The sequence below is a fragment of the Populus nigra genome, chromosome 3 (assembly GCF_951802175.1).
Source record: "Populus nigra chromosome 3, ddPopNigr1.1, whole genome shotgun sequence".
Lineage (NCBI taxonomy): Eukaryota > Viridiplantae > Streptophyta > Magnoliopsida > Malpighiales > Salicaceae > Populus > Populus nigra.
In genome coordinates, this window is record NC_084854.1 from 15,759,672 (window position 1) to 15,783,404 (window position 23,733).

Consider the following 23,733-nt stretch of genomic DNA (forward strand, 5'->3'; position numbering starts at 1 on the left):
TCAAGCTTTCATAGTTGTGGAGAAATATCACGAGGCAGAAGTATGTGATGTACATATGATGTTTGTGTCTGATGTTCATCTTGGCGGCAGGCACCGAGATCTGTGTTTTTCACACGCAAACGCGATGCGTGAGACTTGAAGATACAATGACATGAGACGAGACTGTTGCTTTCTGGTTCGATATCTATTAATTAACAAAAAAAAACCTGTGGTCTTGGTAAACACAATTTCTTATGGCGTCCAATTGATACTATGGAATTCAATAATAATAGCGTATCATAAATGGGAAAATTGAACTAATTTCCTTTTCTATTTTTGTGTTTGGTTTAGCAGTTGATCGTGGCTGGAGCCTGTGAGTTGACATGTCTTTATATAAGAAAAGAAATCGTTGGTAACTGTCGAATGTTTCTCCCGCACGTGCAAACCACTACACGCATTGACAAATTCATTTAATTGCTGTTTGATACTGTATAATCCTTTTGCTACTTGTGAACCAATGAATAATGGGCTATGGTTGCAAAAGAATATGCCAAAACCCTAATTCAATAATAATAATAATAATAATCATAACAACAACAACAAAAGAGCTGCCGATGAACACAAATTCAAGTTAAACTAAATGTCTTCTTTCACAATCAATCAACCGGAGAAACCAGAAACGAGGCTTTAGAATTTGGATGGCTTTAAGACAACATCAGTCCAATAATAATCGTACTACTTTCCTCCAAACACTTCACTGAGTTGTTAGTATCACAACTGACCGCGGGTAAACGTGAAGGGAAATAAAGAATCGATGGTCTTCAATTCTTCTACACACGGAGCTCTCATTGAGCGCGGTTATGATATTTACACGACGAAAACCTACAAGTTCCACAGGCTAGTAAGGAATGAGAAGAGGGAGGAGCTCCAAAAAGAATGTTCTTTCAACTGCTGGCTATTTACTCTCTTGTATTTTGGTATCAGGTTCCATAGAGGTTCCACGGTGGAATCCATGCCGTGAGTCACGCACAACGGCTGAGCGAACTTTCATATATTTTACGGAAGAATGCCGATACAGCTGCCCTTCATTTATCTCTCTGCCCTCTCAGCAACCTCTTTATATCAATTGAAAAGAATCTCAGAGCAGGTTGAACCTAAAGAGGTTGAAATATATTATAACTCAGGGGAAAATGAGCTCAACTTCACTGGCAGTGTCTCTCCGCAGTTTACCCATTGCACAAAGTTATCTGAAAACTCCTCGAGCACATTGGAATTTGCTGGATTACTATACGATAGCTCCATTCCTGATCGCTGACTTTCCTACAAAGCAGGAAACATGGAAGTAGGGTTGAATTTTTCTGGAATTAAAAAAAAAAAAAAACAGAGACAGATGCAGTTAACATCCTTTAAATATTCTAACCATGTCATTGTGAACTTCTGTAAATTAAGTTCATCAACCTTCTATAATTTTAATTTATGAAATTGTCATATAGAACCCCTAAGGGGAAATTCAGATATATCATTTAGTTTAGCCAATCATCAGGAGTCATGTCCAGATATATCATTTAGTTTAGCCAATCATATAAATTATGGAAATTCTTCAAGAACGTAAAATGTTCCAAGAAAGACAACCTCAGTTTTTTCAACTCAACATTCAGTAAAAGTAATGCTACAACCTCAAAGTTCTTCCAACTCAATTTTCAGTAAAAGCAATGCTAGGAGAGATACTGTTCATTACTTGTTTCCTTGCAACTCAGCACTTTCTGTTGACTGAAAATAACAAGTTATTTATCGTAGCAAGGGCCTATAAATTGCCCCTTCTTTTCACATCAACTGGTTGGTTCAACAATGTTGTCTATTTTCTTTGTTGAACTGTAATTAATGGCCACATTTTGCCCAATTGGCCTGAGTGGCATATTTAATGGGAAAAAAAAGGTAATGCAGCAAAAATGAGGCAACATGACACGATGGCATGAGACCCACTTATAAGAAATGATGACAAGGCAATGCACCCTCCATAAACCTTATGCACAAAAATTGAATGGCAGTTCGATTGGATAAAAAAATCTCATCTACACCATCGCACAATAGTCTGCAAAACCCATTTCTGACATTTCATAAACAATTTCACAATTTTTTCACCTCAGCAGCATTGTCATCAAAGACACAGTCAGCCATGCATTTAGTTCTAGCACATTCAGTTTGGGATGTTTCTCATCATCATGCCAAAACTCTAAAGATCAATGATTATGACCACTTAAACTGAGAAACAAACAAGTTAGTTGTTTTCAACTGGGTATTGAACATGGCCTCTGCTATCCATGTTCAATTTGAACATGATTACTTCTACAATCCCGATTGCTGTCATCAATGATGAAAACTGCTTTGCAAAGAATCCTGGCAGGCTTAAAATCACACAAAGCTTGAACGTTTTGAGGGAGAAATCAATTTTGAGACGGCAACGTTGGCTTTGGTGATTTGAAAGGGTTCATTTTAAGAACTAGTCTTTCTTGAGCTAGGATGTTGATTGATGAATGTGACAATATCTCGGGTCGTCATCTGAATAGGGGAATTGAGTAGCTGATAGTGAGGATGATTGTGGTTCTAAGAGGTGATGCAGTGTTGGTTTAACAACACTTGTAAGCTCCTGTGTAAGGTTGGATGAGGTTTGGGACTGTGTGTGCACTCCAAAAATAGGAGATAAAGCCAGTGAAGTGAAGGAGCATTGGCAGTTACAAATGGATGGTAAAATGCTATTATGACATTTTGAGAGAATTGGTTGGAGGATCAATAGGAGTCAACAAAATAAAAAAGAAACAAAAACATGAACTTTGTGGCAATGAGAGTTGATAATGGAGACTGATGTCGGTGTAGTTTATTATTAATTATGCAATCAATATTGATATGCCAAATTAAAAATAAGAAGGCAGCCTATAAAGTAGTCTTAGTGGTGTAGTTTAATGGCAATTACTTATTGCAATTGAGTTAACATTATAAAATAAAGTGGGGCAAAGTTTGTAATTTGACTGGAAAAAAAAACATGACAGCTCACTCAATCAATTGTTGCACACTTGGGAGCTAATTTATGGGTTTGGCCAGAGTTTGACTCCACTTAATATCTAGCTATTGTTGAATTACTAAGAAACCATGCAAAATGCACCAACAGAATGGCGGAGGGGACTGACCTTCGTGCTGGATCCATATTCAATTGTGGATGGGGTTGTTCCACCCATTATTCCATTGACATTTTCAGATGACAGACCACTAATTGGATAGTTCGTGAGTAATGATGACCTGCACAAACATCAAAACATGATGAAGGAAATTATAATCACTGGTTCCAGCTTAGAGCATGATGTGACAGAAGCGCACACTCATACATAACACCTTTTTTGTTAAACCAAGCCCTATTTTTGGCATTTTCTAATAAATAAATACTTTCATGCTTAGCAGTTTCATACTTCTGTTCCATAAAATTTCACAACAGCACCATCCATCCTCATGATTGATAAAAAAAAATACCTCTCAAATGGCTCTTCTTCACATGAGTTTCCAGAGGAAGACAGCCAGTCGATATCAACAAAGTTTGAGCAATTACATGTATCTCCATGTCCAGAGAAGAAAACATGATCACTTTCCAGGTAGCGATCTCTTTGCACATATCTGAAAAGCTGTCTGCGAGGCATTGAGGGAGTGTACCTACATGTAGCAATGAACAGCTAGTATGTCAAATAGGGAACATCAGTTAACATAATAGCAACACTAATGTAGTCAAGGAGGAATTCAACAAGTGATACAGTTAAAGTTTACAGCTGTCAAATTGATTAGCTGAGTTTTAGCCTAACTTTTAGCTCCTAGATTTTATCCTATTCAATTGTATAGTTGACTTATCTAAATGGTTGATATATATCCAGTATAAATACCCTCAGCAATATGAACAAAGAAAAGGAAGTCCTCCCAGATTGCTGCTACTGACACATCTTAATCTTTTGCTTCCCATTTTCTACTAACACTTGGATTATTGAATTAGGGGATACTAATCACATGACTAGCAATTCTTCCTTATTTCATTTGCTAATGTGGTCAAGTTTGTTGAGGTTGCTAGTGAGGCTCCTATGCTAATTACTGAGGTCGAGAATGCCTCACTCTCTCCCATTCTTTCCATGTCTTCTGATTTACTTACTCCTACTCTTTCTAATAATCTTCTCTTAATTAGCCAACTCACCAAACATCCACCATGTGTTGGGGCATTACATTGGCACTAATAGGGAGAGAGGAGGTCTTTACCACTTAGAGGAAGTTGGGGCATTACATTCCTAGGCCAACCAATGGTTTGAAGTACATGAAGAGAATTATGCTAGGGAAATTTATTTTGTAATGACATTGGTGATTGAGTCCTTCATTTGCTTATTCAAAATGTTAATTTCCTAAGTTATTCAGTGAGATTTCTATTTCTAGTTAACAAAATGAGCAATGCATTTATGTTAAAAATCAGTGTTCTTTTTAAGTTAATTTCAATAAAAGTTCAAATTCTTTTTCATACATGGTTCTTTTTCTATTGCTTCTGCTTTAGGTCATAAATATTTTATTCCATTTATCAATGATTGCACTAGGATAAACTTAGTATATTTACTAAAATCTAACTCTAAAAAAAGTACAAGAGTTTTCATCCCTCTACGGACAAGTACTTGTCCATAGATATTCAGTTTTGTGACCAAGTGTCTCATTTTTTTAGGGATGTGTCTCTCATTCCTCTTTCAAGGGAGATTAGTGGTAGGGAAGAACATTTATGGTTGGAAGAAAAGAGATGGTGGATTTCAGGGAGGAGGGTATTCAATTGCTTTGGATAAGAGGGAGATATCTTTTGATCTTATAAAAGAAGTTGCATTTGAACGTAAGAGGGTAGGGATGAAAGACTCGCTCAATCGACTTCTAACTCCATTATTCCTTTTGATGATATTACTATGCCATCGGAACTCTTTTGAGAATGACCCTGGAGAATGTGTCCCTTTCTTCTATAAATTCATAACATGTACATTTAGAGTCCACCGTTCAGAGATATCCCCTTCGTTATCGTAAAGAGCATAGTAGATTTTGTTTTTCCAAATAATCTTTTAACATCATTTATCTCATATATGATTTTGTCTTTTATCATTGTCTGTCTAAATCTCACTTATCTTTTGCCATTTAGTTGTCCTATATGTCTATTCCTAGTTATTTTTAGGAAGCTTTTAGAGACAATAAGTGGAATTCTGCTATGGTAAAAGACATGAAGGCACTCTAGAAGAACTCTACCAAGGAGATGGTCGGGTTACCTCAGACAAAAAAAGAAATAGAATGTAAATGAGTGTTTACATTGAAGTACAAGTTAGATGAGATAGTAGACAAGTACAAAACTAGACTAGTTGCTAAAGGATACACAGGATTGACTATTGAGAGACTTTTGCTCATAAGGCCAAGATGAACACCAGTAAGAGTCATACTCTCTCTTGTAGTTAACTTGGATTGGTCATTACAACAACTTGATGTGAAGAAGGCCTTTCTTTATGATGATATGGTGGAAGAGATGTATATGGACCCTTTTCTAAGATTTATGACAGGAGGTAAAAGTAGTTATCAAAGTCTTAGTTCAGTAGATTGAGCCACTCAATGAATAAGTATGGTTTTAAACCAGCCTTGTCAAATCACACTCTATTCTATAAAAGGGAAGGTAACTATATTATATTGCTTATTGTTTATGTTGATGACATGATTGTTATATTAAGTGATATAACTGAGATAGAGAAGCTTCAAAACTACTCGGCCAAGAAATTTGAGATGGACTTAGAAACTTTAAAATGTTTATTGGGCATTGAAGTATCTAGATTCAAGCAAGGACTTTCTCTCTCTCAGAGGAAATGCATGTTAGATCTCTTGACTAAAACTACTAACTCTGCCTATGAACCTGTGGATACTCCTATTGAGATAAACCATGGTCTTGCTTTCTACTTGGATGAGGTTCCAGCGGATAAAAAGAGGTATCAAAGGTTGGTAGGGAAGCTAATCTATCTAGCTCATACCAAACCTATCACATGCAGTTAGTGTTTTAAGCCAATTCGTGTATTATCTGAGTAACCGACATATAGATGTAGTTGTTAGAGAATAATATAAACTATATCCTGAAACTTCACCTAACAGCTTAAGCTATTGGGTTGAGATGGTTCTTTGACATGGTATCAGAGCCTTAATGACCAAGTGATCATGAGTTCAAATTTCATCATCCCCATTTATTTGATAAAAATTAAGCACAAGGAAGTGTGGACCTGTGCAAGTTTCAAGCCCAAAGGGCTTTCACTTGAGGGGGTGTGTTAAAAAATAATATAAATCATATCCTGGGACCTCACCTAATAGCTTAAACTATTGAGTTGAGATGGTTCTTTGACAGTAGTGAATTGTAAATTGACTTGCTTAAAATCCTCTCAAGGTAAAGGTGTTATATTCTCTTAACATAACCATATGGATATTATATAAAATACTAATTATAATTTTGTTGGATTCACATTAAATAGAAAATCTATCTCAGTGTATGTGTCATTTATTAGAGATAACTTAGTAACGTGGACTAAAAAACAAACTATGGTATCACTATCTAGTGTTTAAGTATCATGCCCTCTATCATGCGATTACAAATCTTACTCAGCTTAACATTCTCTTGGGTGAACTTGGGTACGGTCCAAAAAAATCGATGTAGTGACAACAAAATGGTTATTAAGATTGCCAACAATCTGGTTCAGCAATGTGTGGCCAAACATATTAAACTTGACAGAAACTACATCAACAACAATCTGACTCTAGTGTAGTTGAGATCCCTTATATTAAAAGAGTGGAAGAGTGGATCAGCTGGCTGACACAAGTTAGGCATGTGTGATATCTATGTACCAGCTTGTGGGGGGGAGTTAATGTATACAGCTGTCAGATTAATTAGCTGATTTTTAGCTTAAATTTTTACTCCTATATTTTTACTTATTTACTTATCTAAATGGTTGATATATATCATGTATAAATACCCCTTAGTGATATGAATAAAAATCATATAGCCTAATTCTATTCTTTGATTGATACTATAAATCAAACAAATCACTTATAATAGTTATATTGTTAACTTGAAAAAATACATTAGATTTATAATAAAAATTAAATTTATGACAGTAACATTAAAATGTAAAAAAAAATCATTTTAATATTTTGTTGCTAAGAAGTGTATATTAAAAAAAATAATTATAGTGTTCATGTCTTTTCTTCATTTGAAAAGAGTAGAAAACTTGTAAAGGAAAAATGTGAAGAACCTCTAAAAAGCGTTTTCCAAACTCAGTATTTGAAAAACTGGAAAACTAGTTTTCCAGTTTTCTAGATAGAAAAATATTGCATTTGAAAAGAAAGTTTCTATTTTCCTTCTACACACCAATTTTCCCCCTCCAGTTTTCTAGAAAATTGAAGTATTACACTGTTTTAAACAGTCCCTTGGCTTTTCCATGCAAGGAAAACTTTGCATCACTTTTACGAAGCAAACATGTATGCAATTATTTTTGGTAACTAAATGTTGTAAAGCAACAATGAGAAATGACACAAGAAATGGAAAATACTGATGATATCTCGTAGACCATGATCAACACTTTTGGAAGATGGATTTCAATGCGGCACAAAACAGAACAAATTAAATATATTTCATCACATCAAAGAGCAAATATTAGAGAAACTAAATGTGAAAGATCACTTTCATTGCAGCATAATCAAGAATAGCTTTAAGAACAATGTTTATAAGAAGAACCGAGAATTCATTTAATAGAAGCACTGAACAAAATTCAACTTTTACTACAAGTGAAAGTTTCCTCCTTTTCACAGAGTACCATCATTAATAGGAAAAAAACATGGATCTTCTAAGAAACAATTGATTTATTCCAAAAAAGACAAAGGTGAAGCAATCATACCTTGAAAATGCAATGTCACTTTCACATGTAGATATTTCAGGTGATGATTCTGAAAAAACATTGTTTTCCTCTTGAAATTGATCTGGAAAAGCTGATCTGCAAAATTTCTGCTGCCTCGCATTCATGGCTAACAAAGGTGAGCCACTTCCCCGAAGATTATTTCCATCAGATAATGACCTTTTGAAAATAGACCTAAATATAAAAATTTGACGGTCAAAAGGATAAGAAAAAGCTACAAATTTAGTCAAATAATTATTACTACCCCCCCCCCCCCGGGCCATAAAAAGAAAAGAAAAAAGAAAATGGAATCATGAAATCTGAAAGATGTACACAAGAGTAACACATCAATGCATTTTTTCGCATTCTCTCAAGCACAAATGATGCAGAAATTTGTTAAACACTATGCCCGTGCATTATACTTTGCTTAAAACATTGACCATTCAAAAATGATTCAAGCAGATTGAGATACAGTCAGATTGATCAGGAATGGTGAAGCAATGAATGGAGAAACACGTTTACATGTATCATCTGTGATGTGTAATTTATATAGTTCAAGGTCTTGTCTGGCTAGCTAAATACCTTGCATCTTCATCCACATTGGTTTGTCCATTCCTTCCAACATTGTGATGCTGGTCAGAATCCAACTCCCAGAGTGCAGGTTTAACCCGTTGTGGTTGGACGTGCCCCAAGAATCTGCTCAAGTTATAGTTGTTAAAGTCATTATTGATAGAACAGTTGCAGCAAATCACTTGAGGATGATCAAGCTGAGAAAATAAAGACAACGAAATAATCTAATTATCTCAATGCCCACCAACTTTTTTCCCTTGAACTAGCACAAGTCACAATATTTCAGAGGTCAGTGAACAAATTGGCCATCTTATCAATACATAAAAATCCTCAATTAGCTCAAAAAGTCACATCATATTTATCCAACTTTTATATTTGGTACAACTAAAGGCAGCATAAGCTCTTATCAAAGATAGCCCGTGCTTTTATCAAGCAGTACGAGAATAAGACAGAATGTACAACTTACACATTAATTGCATCCTGTTTCTCAGCATCCATGTATGCATTGCTGTGATACCGTTGAAGGGTTCTGAAGAACTCCTGGGATTGTGTTGCTGCCTTCCACTGACCCCTTCTCTCAGAGAATATCTAATATTATCAACAGTTAAAAAAAATTAAGAAATAAAGAACCAAAGTAGCAGCTTCAATTAAAATTATGGAGACCAGTAAGAGTATTTATCAGTTGGGGAGGATTCAAAAGTACATGCTTAGCAACAAAGTCAACAGAAAGTCCTAAGCCCACTATCATACCCATAGCATATCTAGATGCAAATAAAATATTAAGAGAGATATTACTCCTTCGCATCATCTACACTTTCAAAGAAAGATTCCTTGCATGCCAAGGCACGAATTCTCAATCCAATATTTTATTAAAGAGGATATGGAGGACTCTTCCACCCTGAACGCTCTCCTATTGCATTCCTCAAATTCCAACACAGCTAAAACATAGTTCATGAATTAAATGACAAGAGTATAAAGTCTCCGAACTTTGTAACCAATAAATTAAATTCTACAAAAAAGCTGAGCCACTGACACGTCTACATTGAAAGTTTCAAGAAAAAAAATGAAAAGCAAACAAAACCTACAGGAGAACACTTTTTATAATTTTAGAACTATTAACATCTGCATTACTAGTTAGAATCACCTTATTATGAGCAGCTGAGCCACCATACTGATGCGCAAGTGTGTCACCCATTCTCTCATAAAATCCCATCAAATCATCAGCCAAAGGTGCATCAAGGTCTATTTTTGGGTTATCTACAACTCCTACAGCATTGAGCTGGTGTCCAAGGGCAGCCAGCCCAAATGCATACTGTGCAACATTTGTGCGATCAAGACAATCTATGCAATTGGTCCTGAGCACACCCATCTGGAACATTGGGCACTTGGTAGAATGATTTCCATTAACAACACTGTTACCTCCATTAGATTTCTCCTCTAAGTTGCTGCCATCCTCATTATCATTGTTACTGTTATACTGAGGAGATAAGTTGCCATTCTCAGCATTCCTGCATCACATGGACATTCCCAAACTTGCCATAATTAAAACATGAAAAGTAGGTCACTCAGAAATAAATGTAAAAACTTTATAATGTCTTCACATATCAAATCACATCCGTCAAGCACCCACTATACATGGCTTCCAAGACCCAAGCACTGTTGTGAAACGGTAAATTGATTAGAAATCCATTTGGCATACACTACCCAGATCCAGGGATCCAAACTATGGTTTGTTTGTGTCATTGGTCCAGCCATAGGTTTTTTTTTTTTTTTCCTGTCACTGGTCTGTGCAACACCAAACATTTCCAGGATTTTCATTTCATAGCATGCACTCAGTAAGCAGGGTGCACCATAATCAACATACATGACAGCAGAAAGAAGATTAAAACTAGATCTCCTCATAACAGAAGTTAATGCTAACAACAAAAATAATGAATTTCACCAGTGGCACATGGTCATAACTTAAGTTATTGCTAAGTCCACAACTTCAGGTACGAGTTATGTTGTTCAAAATAACGTGAATGACTGTGGAAGCTACAGAAAAAGTGATTGAACCAACTTACTCAGTAAAAGGAGAATCCGTACATCCCTCAAGTTTCAAGTCCGATGTTACTTGACAGTAAAAGAAACCTGTTAGCGTCAAAGCATATGCAGCCACTTTCCACAGAAGTAATAAAACATTTGTTGCGTTCCTGAAAGTGGACAATAAAAAGCAAGTTTATTGCAGTAAGGATTCAATTTTTTTTCTCCAAAATATCAATATGATATTAAGATGATCAAGCTAAAAAGAGATACCTGTTTTTAGAATGTTTATGTAGATCCCAGTGAAGGAATCTTAGATGGTTCTCCTCGGATAAATTTTTGTTAATATGATCAATAGCATTAGCAAACTCTGTACGAAGAATTGACTCTCGGGGTTTCTTCTCTTGGGCCTGTGATTGTGAAACAATGACAGATAGAAAAAGAAAAAGAAAAAGAATTCAAAATCTGAATTGAGAAATTACTAACAGAAGCAACTGAAACACTCAACTTTTTGTAATAAACAACCAGTATTATCTAGAGATATTTCTTGTTTGAAGACTAGTTCAAGACATTTGCGGCAGAAGAAGAATAGAGATGTAAACCACTGAATAAGAGACTTACCTTAATCAAGTTTAATATAATAATGGGATTTCCATATCTCTTTGCAAGATTTTCAAAATGAAGTCTTGTTGCTTCATAATTTTGGTCCTTCTTTGACACTGGTAAAGGACAATAAACCATGCGGAAAGTAAGAAAATATAAAGCACCACCATGAATACCATACGTTCAAGGACATACATATAATATCTGGTTTAATAATCAAACGTGAGGTTTCCTGTGACCAAAATAGTGGGATGGAGCCACGGTTCTGGACAACTGAACTTATTTGCATGGGAAATCCTTCAGGAACATCCTCAAAAACAATCTGCTCTGTCTCAACATCATTAGCCACTCTGCCCTTCTCATTTACCCCACGTTTCAAATACCTAAATATAGAGGCACCCATGGGAGGTGTACCAACGTGAAAATTAATAAAGAAACAGCAAAATATATTTAACCACGTGATAGCCATCATCAACTCAACCAGCAGATAATCAAACAATATTTTATATTATCGTACATTCAGAGAAACACCATAACCAAACCCAACTAGTTTGGGATTGAGGCTTGGTGTGTTCTTGTTGTTGTATCATACATGCAGAGAAACATCATAACCACAGAAGCTGAATTGAGAATTATTATTTTACCAGAAATTAAGGATTTGAAACGTGCTTAAAATACAGGGCAGTTGAGAACAATGGTTAAAATATATATTTAACCACGTGATAGCCATCATCAACTCAAACCAGCAGATAATCAAATAATATTTTATATTATCATGAATTCAGACAAACACCATAACCAAAACCAACTAGTTTGGGATTGAGACTTGGTTGGTGTTCTTATTGTTGTATCATACATTCAGAGAAACATCATAACCTCATAAGCCGAATTGAGATTATTATTTTACCAGAAATTAAGGATTTGAAATGACACTAAAATACAGGGCAGTAGAGAACAATGGTTTCTCGGTAACCACTAAAACAGAATAGCCCATATTCTTCAAATAATAGTCGGAATTTCTATATAAAAAATGCTAACAAAAGAAAGTTATAACCTGCTTAATCTATGGTTAAAGAAGATATACCTTACATGAAAAAAAAAAAAACCTAGGTAGTAGATTCTTCATCAACAACGAGGTATTTGGTCCAGGAATAAATTTCCGAGGTAAATTCTTAGTAGAATTTCAATTTGAAGCTGGGGGTAAATTCTGTAAGGGAAGAGTAGTGTTTTTGGCATATCCCAAGCCGAGGGCTGTTTCATTTAGTTGTTATGTTATGTGTAGTTACTTTTCTAACTAAAAATCATTAGTCTGTTGAGAAATCCCAGTTTATTAAGGATGCATAATATTATTTAGGAAGCCTGGTCTTTTAACGAATTATGGTGTAGTTGGAAGTTTTCCCATTTGAGATTTTTAGCTTATTCTGTATACTAATAAAAGAAAAGGCTTGCTTTGCAATATATGGTGATCAATTTCATCAGATGTGAGTTATGGAACAAAATAGACATTCCTAATTCATCTTTAGGCTTGGTGCTTGATGTCATTTCCTTCTCTATTTCTTATTCTTATTACTCTAGTTCTTTTAGCAAGGGCTGTCATATAAGAAGCCATTATAATATTTAGCACAGCTGCCTATGATTCCAATTCTAAGCAAAAAGAAACTTGGGAGGAAGAAAAATGTATAGGCATGCTATCTTACCTCGTGCCAGCATAATGGCGTGAACGTCTTGCAATAAGGGTAAGTTTGAACTCTCGCCCAGATACAAAAAGTGTGGCCTACACTTATATAGCAAGAAGCCAACAGTGAAATAAACAACACAATTAAAGTACACCTCACAAAATAAGCATGCTTGAACAGCTATACATCTGAAAAGGAGAAAAATAATTCAGAGTCTAAGCAACTTAGCTACCATCCACTATTCACCTGTTTAAAGAATCCATACACTAAAGCAACTGTCCACAGAGTATTTTGAAGGTGATTTCGGATACCACGAGTCAAGAACTCATTCCAGACAAACATTGTTTCGTACAGGACCTGACCTGTCTCTCTATCACACAAGTTCTTTTGAAGACTACGCATAACATGGTATGAGTAGCTAAAAAAAAAGTCCTTTGTTAGGTCCACCGTGCATAAAAGCTTCTTGTACCTACATCATCAATGAAATAAAGACAATCAAATTTACAACAAAACCCTCTGAGAAAGTAGTGCTCAAACTCTTGCTACAGAAGGAAAGAAACCACAAAAAAAAAAGAGCTATGGAAAGAATAAAGAATAACATTTTCCCATGAAACCTAAAGTTGAGTATTCACAGAGAACAACTAAAAGGATAAAAGGAAACAATAAGAAGCAAAAGCATTATGCTTCTCATCCTAAATAACTCCTCCGGCACAGCACCAACAAATACAGAAAAGGAAATAAAGACTCAAACAATTAATCTGCTACAAGGAAAGGATGAAATTTCTAATCTTGTAGGCAAAATGGTGTTGATCAGAGACCAATGCTACATCTTTTTAATTCATGAAAATACCACATTAAAAATGGTAAGCATTTTTTTTTCCCTAATAAAAAACAAAGCTCTATTAGAATAAGGAAAAAGTACAGAGTGAAAGGACGAGAATCTCTCCAGATAGAAAAAGGCTAAACCACCAAATTTCTCAAGTCTCTTTGCATATCTCCTTGGAAAATGCCTCTTAAAAACTTCTTTGGCAGAGCACCACAAGAAAGTGAAATACTATTCCAAATCAAGGCAAGAGAGCACATTTCCACAACATCCGCCTCCATTTTTTTGAGACATGAACACTTTGTCTCCTTTTGATTTACCAAGACACGCAAATCCAGTTAGGAGCAGCTCTTCTAAAGTATTCCAGAAAACTCAAAACTTACTGGAGATAGTGAAAAGCCTAGCGTAAAAAGGTTCCAAAAACTGAACAACATAAGAAGAGGTGTTCTATGGATTCATTACTATTGCCACTCATAGTACATGTATCCGAGGACAAGCTTGTAACCATAAAGTGTAAAAGAACTGTCTGATAATGAGGAAGGACACAACAACTTGTACAAAATATAACAACCAGTGCAGCTTTTAGTTTACCGTTCATGATTTCTCAAGCAACTGGAATAAATGAGCTATATTTACAAAAAAGAATGGGCTAAATACCTGTTCTCATTCATAGAATCACTGATACTGGACTGCACAGCAGAATTTGGAAGTGGAATCATCTCACTCTTGCAGACTGCATATACATTATGACCACAGATTGCACCAATCTGTCTTCTTTTTGTAATGAGTAGCATGTAGTATGGCCCAAGAAATTTGATAAACCCTAAAAAGAGAAAATGACTATGAGAATAGTGACACCACTAACAGTCACAAAGAGAAAGCAAAGCAACTAAAATGCACATACCAACAATTCCATAACAAGTAGTGACAAATTTAAGCCCACCGGTAGCCTTGTTTCCTTCATGTAACCGCCTCAACAGATCATAGCATTCCCTCTCCGTATACGTGGTAGAATCTTCACGAATATTTAACTCAGAAGGGTCGAGTCTGTCAATCTTTAGCACTCTCCAATAAGTCCTACTCTTGTCCCTCCCTATCATGTAAAAGTTCTGCAAGACACAAGATAAATCAATCAAATAATCATCTAGAACATTGCCTTGACTTCATGCAATTCAAATAGCACAAGCACACATCCAAAAATAGTAACAAGCATAAATCATTAAACAACAAGAGAAAACAGAGTGATTCTACTCTGTACAGTTAGCATCTAAGCTAAACTGACACCATTTGATCATTCAATTCAAGAAATCCAAAAACGTTTCAAGTCAATGCAATCTACTTGCAAGTTGCAACCGATCCAAAATCAAGAAACGGAAACCAAATTAAGCAATTCAAAGAAAAGAAAAAAGCACCTACCGATTGAGTCTTATAGAGCCTGAATTTCTGCATAGAAACCTGGTCAGGCGGCGGCAGTAACTCTTCTTCTTCTTCTTCTTCTTCATCATCAATTGCAGTCTTACTTATTCTTGGAGAGTATGACGGTCTTTCATTCTCCGTCGACGATGCCATCACACACACTCTCTCAATCAATCTCTCTCTTTAATTTTCCAATTTTTACTAGATCTCTCTCCCCGAGCCTCAGGCTCAGGGAATTTATCACAATAACATGCAACACGACAGAAAATAAATTATTTATTTATTGAAATAAAGAATCACAACCTTTGCATACAATGGAGCTTGGTTGCTTCAAATACAGCATTTCTTCCTCTAATTATTATTATTATTATTATTATTATTACCGTGCCTCCTCCTTCTCTCCTTCCATTCACAAAGAAAAAAAAATATCTTGATTTTTGTGATCTCCAAATCAAAATATTAACAGCGCAATTGCAGAGATCGAAGCGTTAAATTAATTAAGAGCTATAATTAGGCAGAGAGAGATAGTTAGAACAAAAGGAAGGAAGCTATTTGCTTATGCGTAGCAGGAGAGAAAAAGAGAAGAAGATCGAACTTAGACACGGATAAGAATGGAGAGATTTAAGACCAGGGAGGTTTCGAGAAAAAAAAGGAAAATAAATTCTTGACTTCTTTTTTTTTATTTGTATGTTGTTCTGACGAACACAACTATATATATATATATATATATATATATGGCCTTTTAGGACATGGAAAAGAAAAAAAATGAAAATTAATAAAACAGAGAAGTTTTAGATACAAAGGCACGAGAAATGAAAACCACAATTTGGATGACTACTACCTCCACACATTTTTTATTGTTTCTTTTTCTTTTTTTCAGGTTTATATCATCACTTTTTGTTGGAAACTTGTACAAGCAAAACAAATTTTACAAGATTTAATTCAAAAAAATTTATGATGTTAAATGACATATTACTTCTCCCGCTTATCTTAAAAAAAAAGACAAACACAAAAATAAAAATAAAATAAAATTTATAACCCATTAAAAATTGATAAGAATAACTTTATTTGCTATATTTATTTTTAAAAAATAAATATAAATAATAAATAATATAATATCATTAAATATTTCTCAGGCTCATCTTAAAGAAAAAGACAAACACAAAAATAAAAAATAAAATAAAATAAAATTTATGACTAGTAAAAAATAATCACTTTCTATATTTATTTTTTTAAAAGTAAATATAAAAAATAAATAATATAATATCATTAATTATTCCCTAAACACCTTAAAATTGATAGAATATTGTAGTAGAACTGTAATACTTTACTACATTGTGCTGGATAATGCACCAAAATCGGTTCTCGTATATATTTATTTAAATCGAGATCTTAAATTTGAACAATGGTTTCTTGAGGTTATTAGTTTTCCGTTCGTAATTGTGTTCTTAATATTGGCACCAACATAAATACAGTAAAATTCTTAAATTACTGTGTGAATATGAAGTAGATGTGTATTTAATGTATTCCGGCGCGTTGTCACGGGCTTATAAAATAAATATATTTAATAGTGTTATAATTATAAATCAGAGCTAAATAAATAAGTAATAGAAACTAAAGGTATGATAAAGCTAATATTTCATAATGGAAAAAAAATTGTGTTGGTAATCAAAAACTTAGAGACTGAATAAAATGATTTATAGCAATCCATAGTATTTTGAAAGGAAAGATACAGTGTTTTCACCATATAATTTAGTTTTTCTGTTAATATAAAGAAAAAAAATTACAAAGCTAAATTCTCTATCAACTTAATATTAAAAAAACCAACAAAGATAATTTTGGAAGAAAAAAAACCCATGAAAAAAAACGTTGTAGCAATTGACAATGTTTTGTGAGGAAAATTACAGTACTTTCCCCAATAAAATAAAATAAAATAACCATTTAGAGAAATACTATAGCAATCCATAATGTTTTGTGAGAAAAACTACAATACTTTCCCCATATGATTTAGCTTTATTATAATTATAATTATAATTCTTAACCAACTGAATATTAAAAAAATAGACAAAGATAATTTTAAAAAAAATAATAATAAAATTATATGGAAAAACACTGCAATAATTCACAGTATTTTAAAGAAAAAAATTATAAAGGTAAATTCTTAATCAGTTCAATATTAAAAAAATTAAATCGATATAGATAATTTTAGAAAAAAATATTAAAAAATACAAAAAAAGGGGAAAAAATCATGTTGGAAATACTGTAGCAATTCATAGTGTTTTGTGATGAAAGTTACAGTATTTCCCCGCATGATTTAACCTTATTTGTAATGACTTGTAATTGTAATTTTCAACAATGTTTTATGAGGAAAGCTACAGTGCTTTTCCCACATGATTAAGTTTTATAACAAAGTTAAATTCTAACCAACTCAATATTAACAAAAATAAAATCGACGAAGATAATTTTGGAAAAAAATATTACAAAAAAAAAACACAAAAGAAACCGGAAAAAACCATGTGAGAAAAAACTGTATCAATCCATAGTGTTTTGTGAGGAAAAACTTGTATTTACTTATAATTACAATTCTTAACCAGCTTAATATTTAAAAAATAAAAATGAAAAAGACAACTTTAGGAAAAAAAATAACAAAACAAAAAAAACCATACGAGAAAAAACATTGTAGCAATCCAAGTAATTTGCAAGGAAAGTTACAGTGCTTTCCTCACATATTGTAACTGTAATTTTTAACCAGTTCAATATTAAAAAATAAAATAAAAAAAGATAATTTCAGAGAAAATAAAAAAAAAAACAAAAACAAAAAAACCATGCGGAGAAACACTGTAGCAATAAACAATGTTTTAAAGAAAAAAATTATAAAATTAAATTCTCAACCAGCTCAATATAAAAAAAATCGACAAATATGATTTTGAAAAAGAAAAAAATAAAATAGGAAAACTATGTGGAAAAACACCGTAGCAATTCACAGTATTTTAAAGGAAAAAAATTACAAAGCATAATTTTTAATCAGCTCAATATTAAAAAAATAAAATCAACAAAGATAATTTAAAATAAATAAATGGAAAAAAAAGCAAATTTGAAAAAAAAGAAGGAAAGTAATTTTGAAAAAAAATGAAAAAAATAAAAAAAGAAGAAGAGAGAAAGTAGGGAAAAAATGCAAATATTTAAAAAACAAAAAGAAAAAAAAATATTATAGATTATTATTGTAATTCACGGTAATTGATTTAAATGCGAAGAGATAGAAATTCCCCCCACCCCATTTAAATATTATTAATAAAAAGAAAAAAAAACATTTTAGGGAATGAATATTACAATTAAATTTGGTGTAACAATATGGTTTCATTAATGAGACCAGGTAGCATCTGACAATGCCGTGTCTGCTCGTGGGAACTACCAGAAGATTGTGGTTACAGAGGGTGACTTATCGAACTGGAAAAGATACAGTAGTTTTGACTACAATTTCGTGTGGGGAAAGGAGTCCCATTCCCATAGGAATCGATGACAGCATAATATACAGGGGTTGAGGTATATAAACATTTTGTTGATTTTATACACAAATAGAAAATCAATATATAAATTAAAATATTATATACTCTCAGACATAGTTATTAACCCGAAAAAATATGAAAATTCCATGCGAGTGGAAGTTTTATACGATTATTTTATGTATAAAAAAATTAAAAAATATTTTATATGTATTTAAAATATACACACACACGAAAATGTTAAAAAATGTTGTATATAAATAAAATTATAAATGTAGTTATTACATATGAAAAAATTAAAAAATATTTTTTAAAAATACATATATAAGTCAGTTATCATCTAGATTATGCCAAGTGACCTAATTAATTATAAACTTGAGTTTTGACTATTTAAAACAACATGATCATGACCTCGAGTCATCCAGTTACCCGGGCCGGGTGTAAGAGGTATGTTTTAGGATGTGTCATCTATAATATAAACGCAATCAAATCAAGAGAAGGGGACGTGCAGTAAATGAATTTTGAAAGCCGCCGGCCAAGATGGTTTGTTTACGCGGGTGCACCCACGACTACGTGCAAAACAATACCTGGATGCCCGCCATGCCAGGCTGCTCCTCATGATTGAACGGGTCATTGGCATTGGGATACCAATTTCTTATTTTGTACATGGTCCTCTCGGCTCAAACTTACACCAATACGGATTTGACACGCAGATAAGGAAATGAAGTACTTGGAGGCATCAAACTCAGACAGTTCAGCAGATTGGTCCTTGATCAATCAGCAGAGGATTCTGTTTTGGAAGGAAAAATACTATAGATTTAATTATCACAGTATTGCCAACGTGTCTGTCTAGCTCTTTCTTTACATGTCAAAATTATTTGTTACAGGAGATTCCATGTGAACTTTGGAACAAGCTTCATGTGATTTTTGCAATAAAAAAAGGATATATAATTTTAGATTACTATTAATGCCTACAATAAATATGCATGTGTCAAATATACATAAGAATGATTGTTCATTACAAAATCAAAGAAAAAACCTAAAATCGATTATAATAAGAAGAATAGATTGAATTGAAAGAGTCATTAATTAACTAGAAGAGTTGAATGAGCAATCAACTAAGCAACCAGAAGTCAATATCACCAAAGAAAAGGGATCAACCAACAAAGTTTATAATCGCGTATGACTAGAAGATACATAACTAGTTAGAAAACAATGATTAACTTAAGGTTCATATGTTTATCATCAAAAGAGGGATTTAATTTGTATTGGGATTTGATAAGTTTCTTTATCTGTCACATGGATTCCATGGATTCGAACCATAACGGCACCTACAATCGTTGAAGATGACTTCCTTCTATCGTTCAAAGTTAAGAACACTAATAAAGCGTCTTCCATTCCTCCTGGAATGATAAAGATATGGGCTACAGACCTCTTTGGCATGTTTAAAAAAAAAATTCAACAAAATACAAACAAATTTAGATTGTCCAATTATATATACTCATGAAAAGCAATTCATCACTTCTATTAGTTCCCAGCGACTAGGTTGCAACCAGACTATATTGATCATCGTAGAGAGCATCATATTTGAAAGAATATTGCCAACAGCATCGCACAACAGGCATTTAAAATGACTGATAAGCTTCTCAAAACATTGGTCTTAAACAGTGACTAGGTTCCAAAACGAAGTATGCAAGGCAAGAGTGGTTAAAAGTGTATACAGTATTTGAACTTCGTCCCATGTCTACTTTCACCATATTCACCACACATCCAACAATTAATCATCAATTTCCATAACCAGCTTCATGTCAACCGTGATGCAATGAGCTTCTCAACTGCCCTCACTTTTCTCCAGAGCTGTCGGGCATAATTTGTCAGTGATAAGAAGAATGAACCAAAAAATTCAGAGGCAAATAGAGTTGGTACATTATATCAGCTCAAAAATTCAATTTCTGGATAAAACAAAGCACCGTCTCATTTTCTTGATGTCAACATTAAAATATAAACGTGAACCCATTTGTCTCATTTAGCAAGATTAACACCCCCACATTCAGCTAGACATACTCATAAAAACATTGAATTATGACCCAGACCCATTAGGGGGGGAACTTTAGTTAATTTTCACAGAATAAAATTCACTAAACTAGCATGGCCTATTCCAAGGAGAGAGTGCAAGATGACTAAAATATACCCTACCATCACAAACAAAAAAATACAGTTTCATCCATGAGTGTGATGGCAACACACGAGAGGGGGAAAGGGGACATAGAAGAGAAAGACTTACTATTGTAGTTCAGAAGCTTCTCAATGAGGTCAACATGAGTCATAAGCATTCTTCTACAACAATAACGAACCAACCCCAGAGCATCAAGAGCATCTCTGCATGAACAATCAAGATACGTTTGGAATTCGACATGTTCTCTATGAGTTCCAATTAACTATTTGCATCCCATATTATGACTATTAGGACTGTTAACTATCAGTTAGAAGCAATCCTAACAACATTTTGATAGCTGCTTTGTACCTTACACAATGAAATACTAACATAGCTCATAAATCACAACCACACTAACAGCATCTTGATAATGTTAGAATAACACACTTTTTACATCCATTCTGAATTTCGCATATTGCCTTCAGGAGGCATGCTGCCACATGCAAGTATTTAAGAAGACTCAACATGAATAATTACGAGGGGGGCAGCTACTGGAAAGTCAAGCTCGCAACCGATTTTCCAGCAAGAATGTATATATATTACCTTCTAATGGAGTGAGTACACTATGTGACCATGTGGATACAAAAACTAGGGGTCATACGAGATTACAACACAGGTTCTTGCATTTTATTTTTGTTCAATTTAAGAAATAAATAAATAAATAGCATGATCACCCTTCAGTGTAATCGGCTTGAAGAAGATCAAGATACGTATCCCATTTATTTCCGATCACCTAAAACCCAAACAAAAAATAATCACAAGAAATTAAATGCAATATCAAAACATAACCGCTAAACAATAAGAAAACAAAAATTGTTCAAGAAAACAAATTATTATTTTGTTCTCCGGATATAAAATTTTGACAGACGAGGAAAAGCTGAAAAATTGAATGAAATAGAAAGCACCTCGTGATTAAAGAAGATAATTAATAAAGTAAGTACCTTGCCGCAAGTAAAACAACGAACTGGGATAATCATCTTTGCTTGGCTCTCTTAAGATTTTCAGCCTGTGCTAGTTTCCCTTCTAGAGCTTCTCTGCTCTATGGTGGCGTTCTGCGTGTTTTATTTTCTAGGTGTCTGATGGGAACTTGGAAGGGAGGGTTTTGTTTCCAATGCCATGTTCGGGTTGTTGGGCCGGGCTTCGTCTTTTATTAATTAGGTTGAAGGCTCGTCAAATTACATAACTTTCACATCATAGTTGTTTTTGAGATGGCATTTTAAAAAAGGTTTTAAAAAATATTTTTTAAATAAATTAAAAAATATATGTTTTTAATTAAAAATTTTATAAGATTTATTTTTACAAGCAAATAAATGAAAAAAATGTATCCATGAATGAAAAGTATGATATTTTAGCTTTTATAAAATTAAGGTTTGACATGCAATTACCCATGGAGTCTAATGCAAAAAATAGAAGTTATTTAGTTAATTAATTTTTTTTATATGGTTGAGAGAAAAAAAAGCTACTATAATACCAAATAATCTCTAAAAATCTCACCGCACTATATTACGAGTAGGATTTTTAAGTTTCTAATGTAGAAAAAAGCCAAATAAAAAGATATATGGATGTGTTTTTTGGTATTATAAGATTTATTAATTGAGAAATAAAAATAATAATATATGCATTCAATAAAATAAATTTAAAATTATATTAACTGATAAAACGCAAAAATAGTTGGGAATGTTAATCAAAGATTAAAGCATGAGATATTTCTAGTAAAAAATAAGAGATATATACACATAAAAATATTTTATCTTATTTATCCTTTTTATTTTATATATTTATTTTATTTTTATTGGAGGTTTATTATAGCTTCTTAGTAAATCAGATATTTGTTATTATAAATGCATCATGCAAATACAACTAATTTATCTCAAATTTAAGGTATTATAAAATTATAGAAACCATTTAAAATATTAATTACTATTTAAAAATAGTTAAATTAATTAGTTTAAAAAATGAGAGAGGAGATATTAATTAAAAATTAAATTCAAAAAAAAAAATTTAATGAAAATTAAAAAAATAAAGGTCGAGCCCCTCACTAAAAGGAAAATCCCATCCATGCATAATTATTTATTTGTTAACAATTAAGACAGAAAATACTCATCTTAAGGTTTTTTTCAAATAAAACAAACGACATATCCTTTGTCTGAGAAAACGATTTGTCATCCTCTTGGATATTTTTTTTTATCATTAAGGTTCGAGTTTGTGAGGTTATAGTTACTCTTTGAAGGTTTGGAAGAGTGTTTAAACATTTTATAATGAAGAAGAACAAAAAATAGAGTTTAAAAACTTTTTAAAATATTTATTATAAAGAATTTTAATAGAGTGAATGCTCAATTTTAACTTTTAAATTATAAATTTTTCTTTAAATAATAATTGAATTGTATCAAAAGTTGGTGAAATAAAAAAACCACATCTTCAAAATATAGTCCAAACATATACAATGTACAATTAAAGAAGTTATTTATAATATTTTATTATGTCTTGTCTCCAAATCAAACACAAATTAGTCTAGTCTTGATGTTCATGGCACATATTTCCTGTCTCTCTATTAAATACTATCTACATTTTTTTTCCAGAACAAATCTAAAAAAATATCCCCATACTATACTGTATTCTAAGTTTTACCCTAAACAATTCCCTAGGTTTAAGTTTAGGTAAGAACCCCTGGTGTTGTAGAGTATGATAGATGAATGATATGTATTATAATGTGGGCTAGATTTTTTTTTTAATATAAAAAAATATCCAAGTGTTGCTAATATTTTTTTCTAATAAAAAAAATTTAAACTACGTGTAGGTTGACCGATGTGACCCGACCAACTTAGCTTGTCTAAAAGCAATCCGGACAACCGATAAAAACATATTTGACTAAAAAAAATGTTCAAGACAATATTTTTTTTAATATTGAGATAACAACATATTAGATTAACTTTGATCAACCCAAGTTAATATGTTAAATTGA

The 23,733-nt window shown here is 32.9% G+C and overlaps 2 protein-coding genes across 2 annotated transcripts; both read right to left on the reverse strand.

Moving 5' to 3' along the window:
• Positions 1-527: 527 nt before the first annotated feature.
• On the reverse strand, positions 528-15,753 carry LOC133688607 (phosphoinositide phosphatase SAC3-like). Its single transcript, XM_062108149.1, has 17 exons — positions 15,054-15,753; positions 14,542-14,746; positions 14,295-14,460; positions 13,061-13,283; positions 12,836-12,912; positions 11,334-11,521; positions 11,157-11,254; positions 10,809-10,945; positions 10,577-10,705; positions 9,658-10,021; positions 8,980-9,101; positions 8,526-8,639; positions 7,947-8,138; positions 3,502-3,678; positions 3,165-3,273; positions 1,210-1,299; positions 528-1,133 (listed from the first exon to the last, which is right to left on the reverse strand). Exons 1-17 carry the CDS (start codon positions 15,204-15,206, stop codon positions 1,065-1,067), a joined length of 2,613 nt encoding a protein of 870 aa, XP_061964133.1. The 5' UTR covers positions 15,207-15,753; the 3' UTR covers positions 528-1,064.
• A 4,413-nt stretch (positions 15,754-20,166) lies between these two features.
• Positions 20,167-21,871, reverse strand: LOC133688814 (DNA-directed RNA polymerases I, II, and III subunit RPABC5). The gene is made up of 4 exons (XM_062108431.1): positions 21,713-21,871; positions 21,446-21,504; positions 20,841-20,935; positions 20,167-20,413 (listed from the first exon to the last, which is right to left on the reverse strand). Exons 1-4 carry the CDS (start codon positions 21,746-21,748, stop codon positions 20,388-20,390), a joined length of 216 nt encoding a protein of 71 aa, XP_061964415.1. The 5' UTR covers positions 21,749-21,871; the 3' UTR covers positions 20,167-20,387.
• Between the last annotated feature and the right edge of the window lie 1,862 nt (positions 21,872-23,733).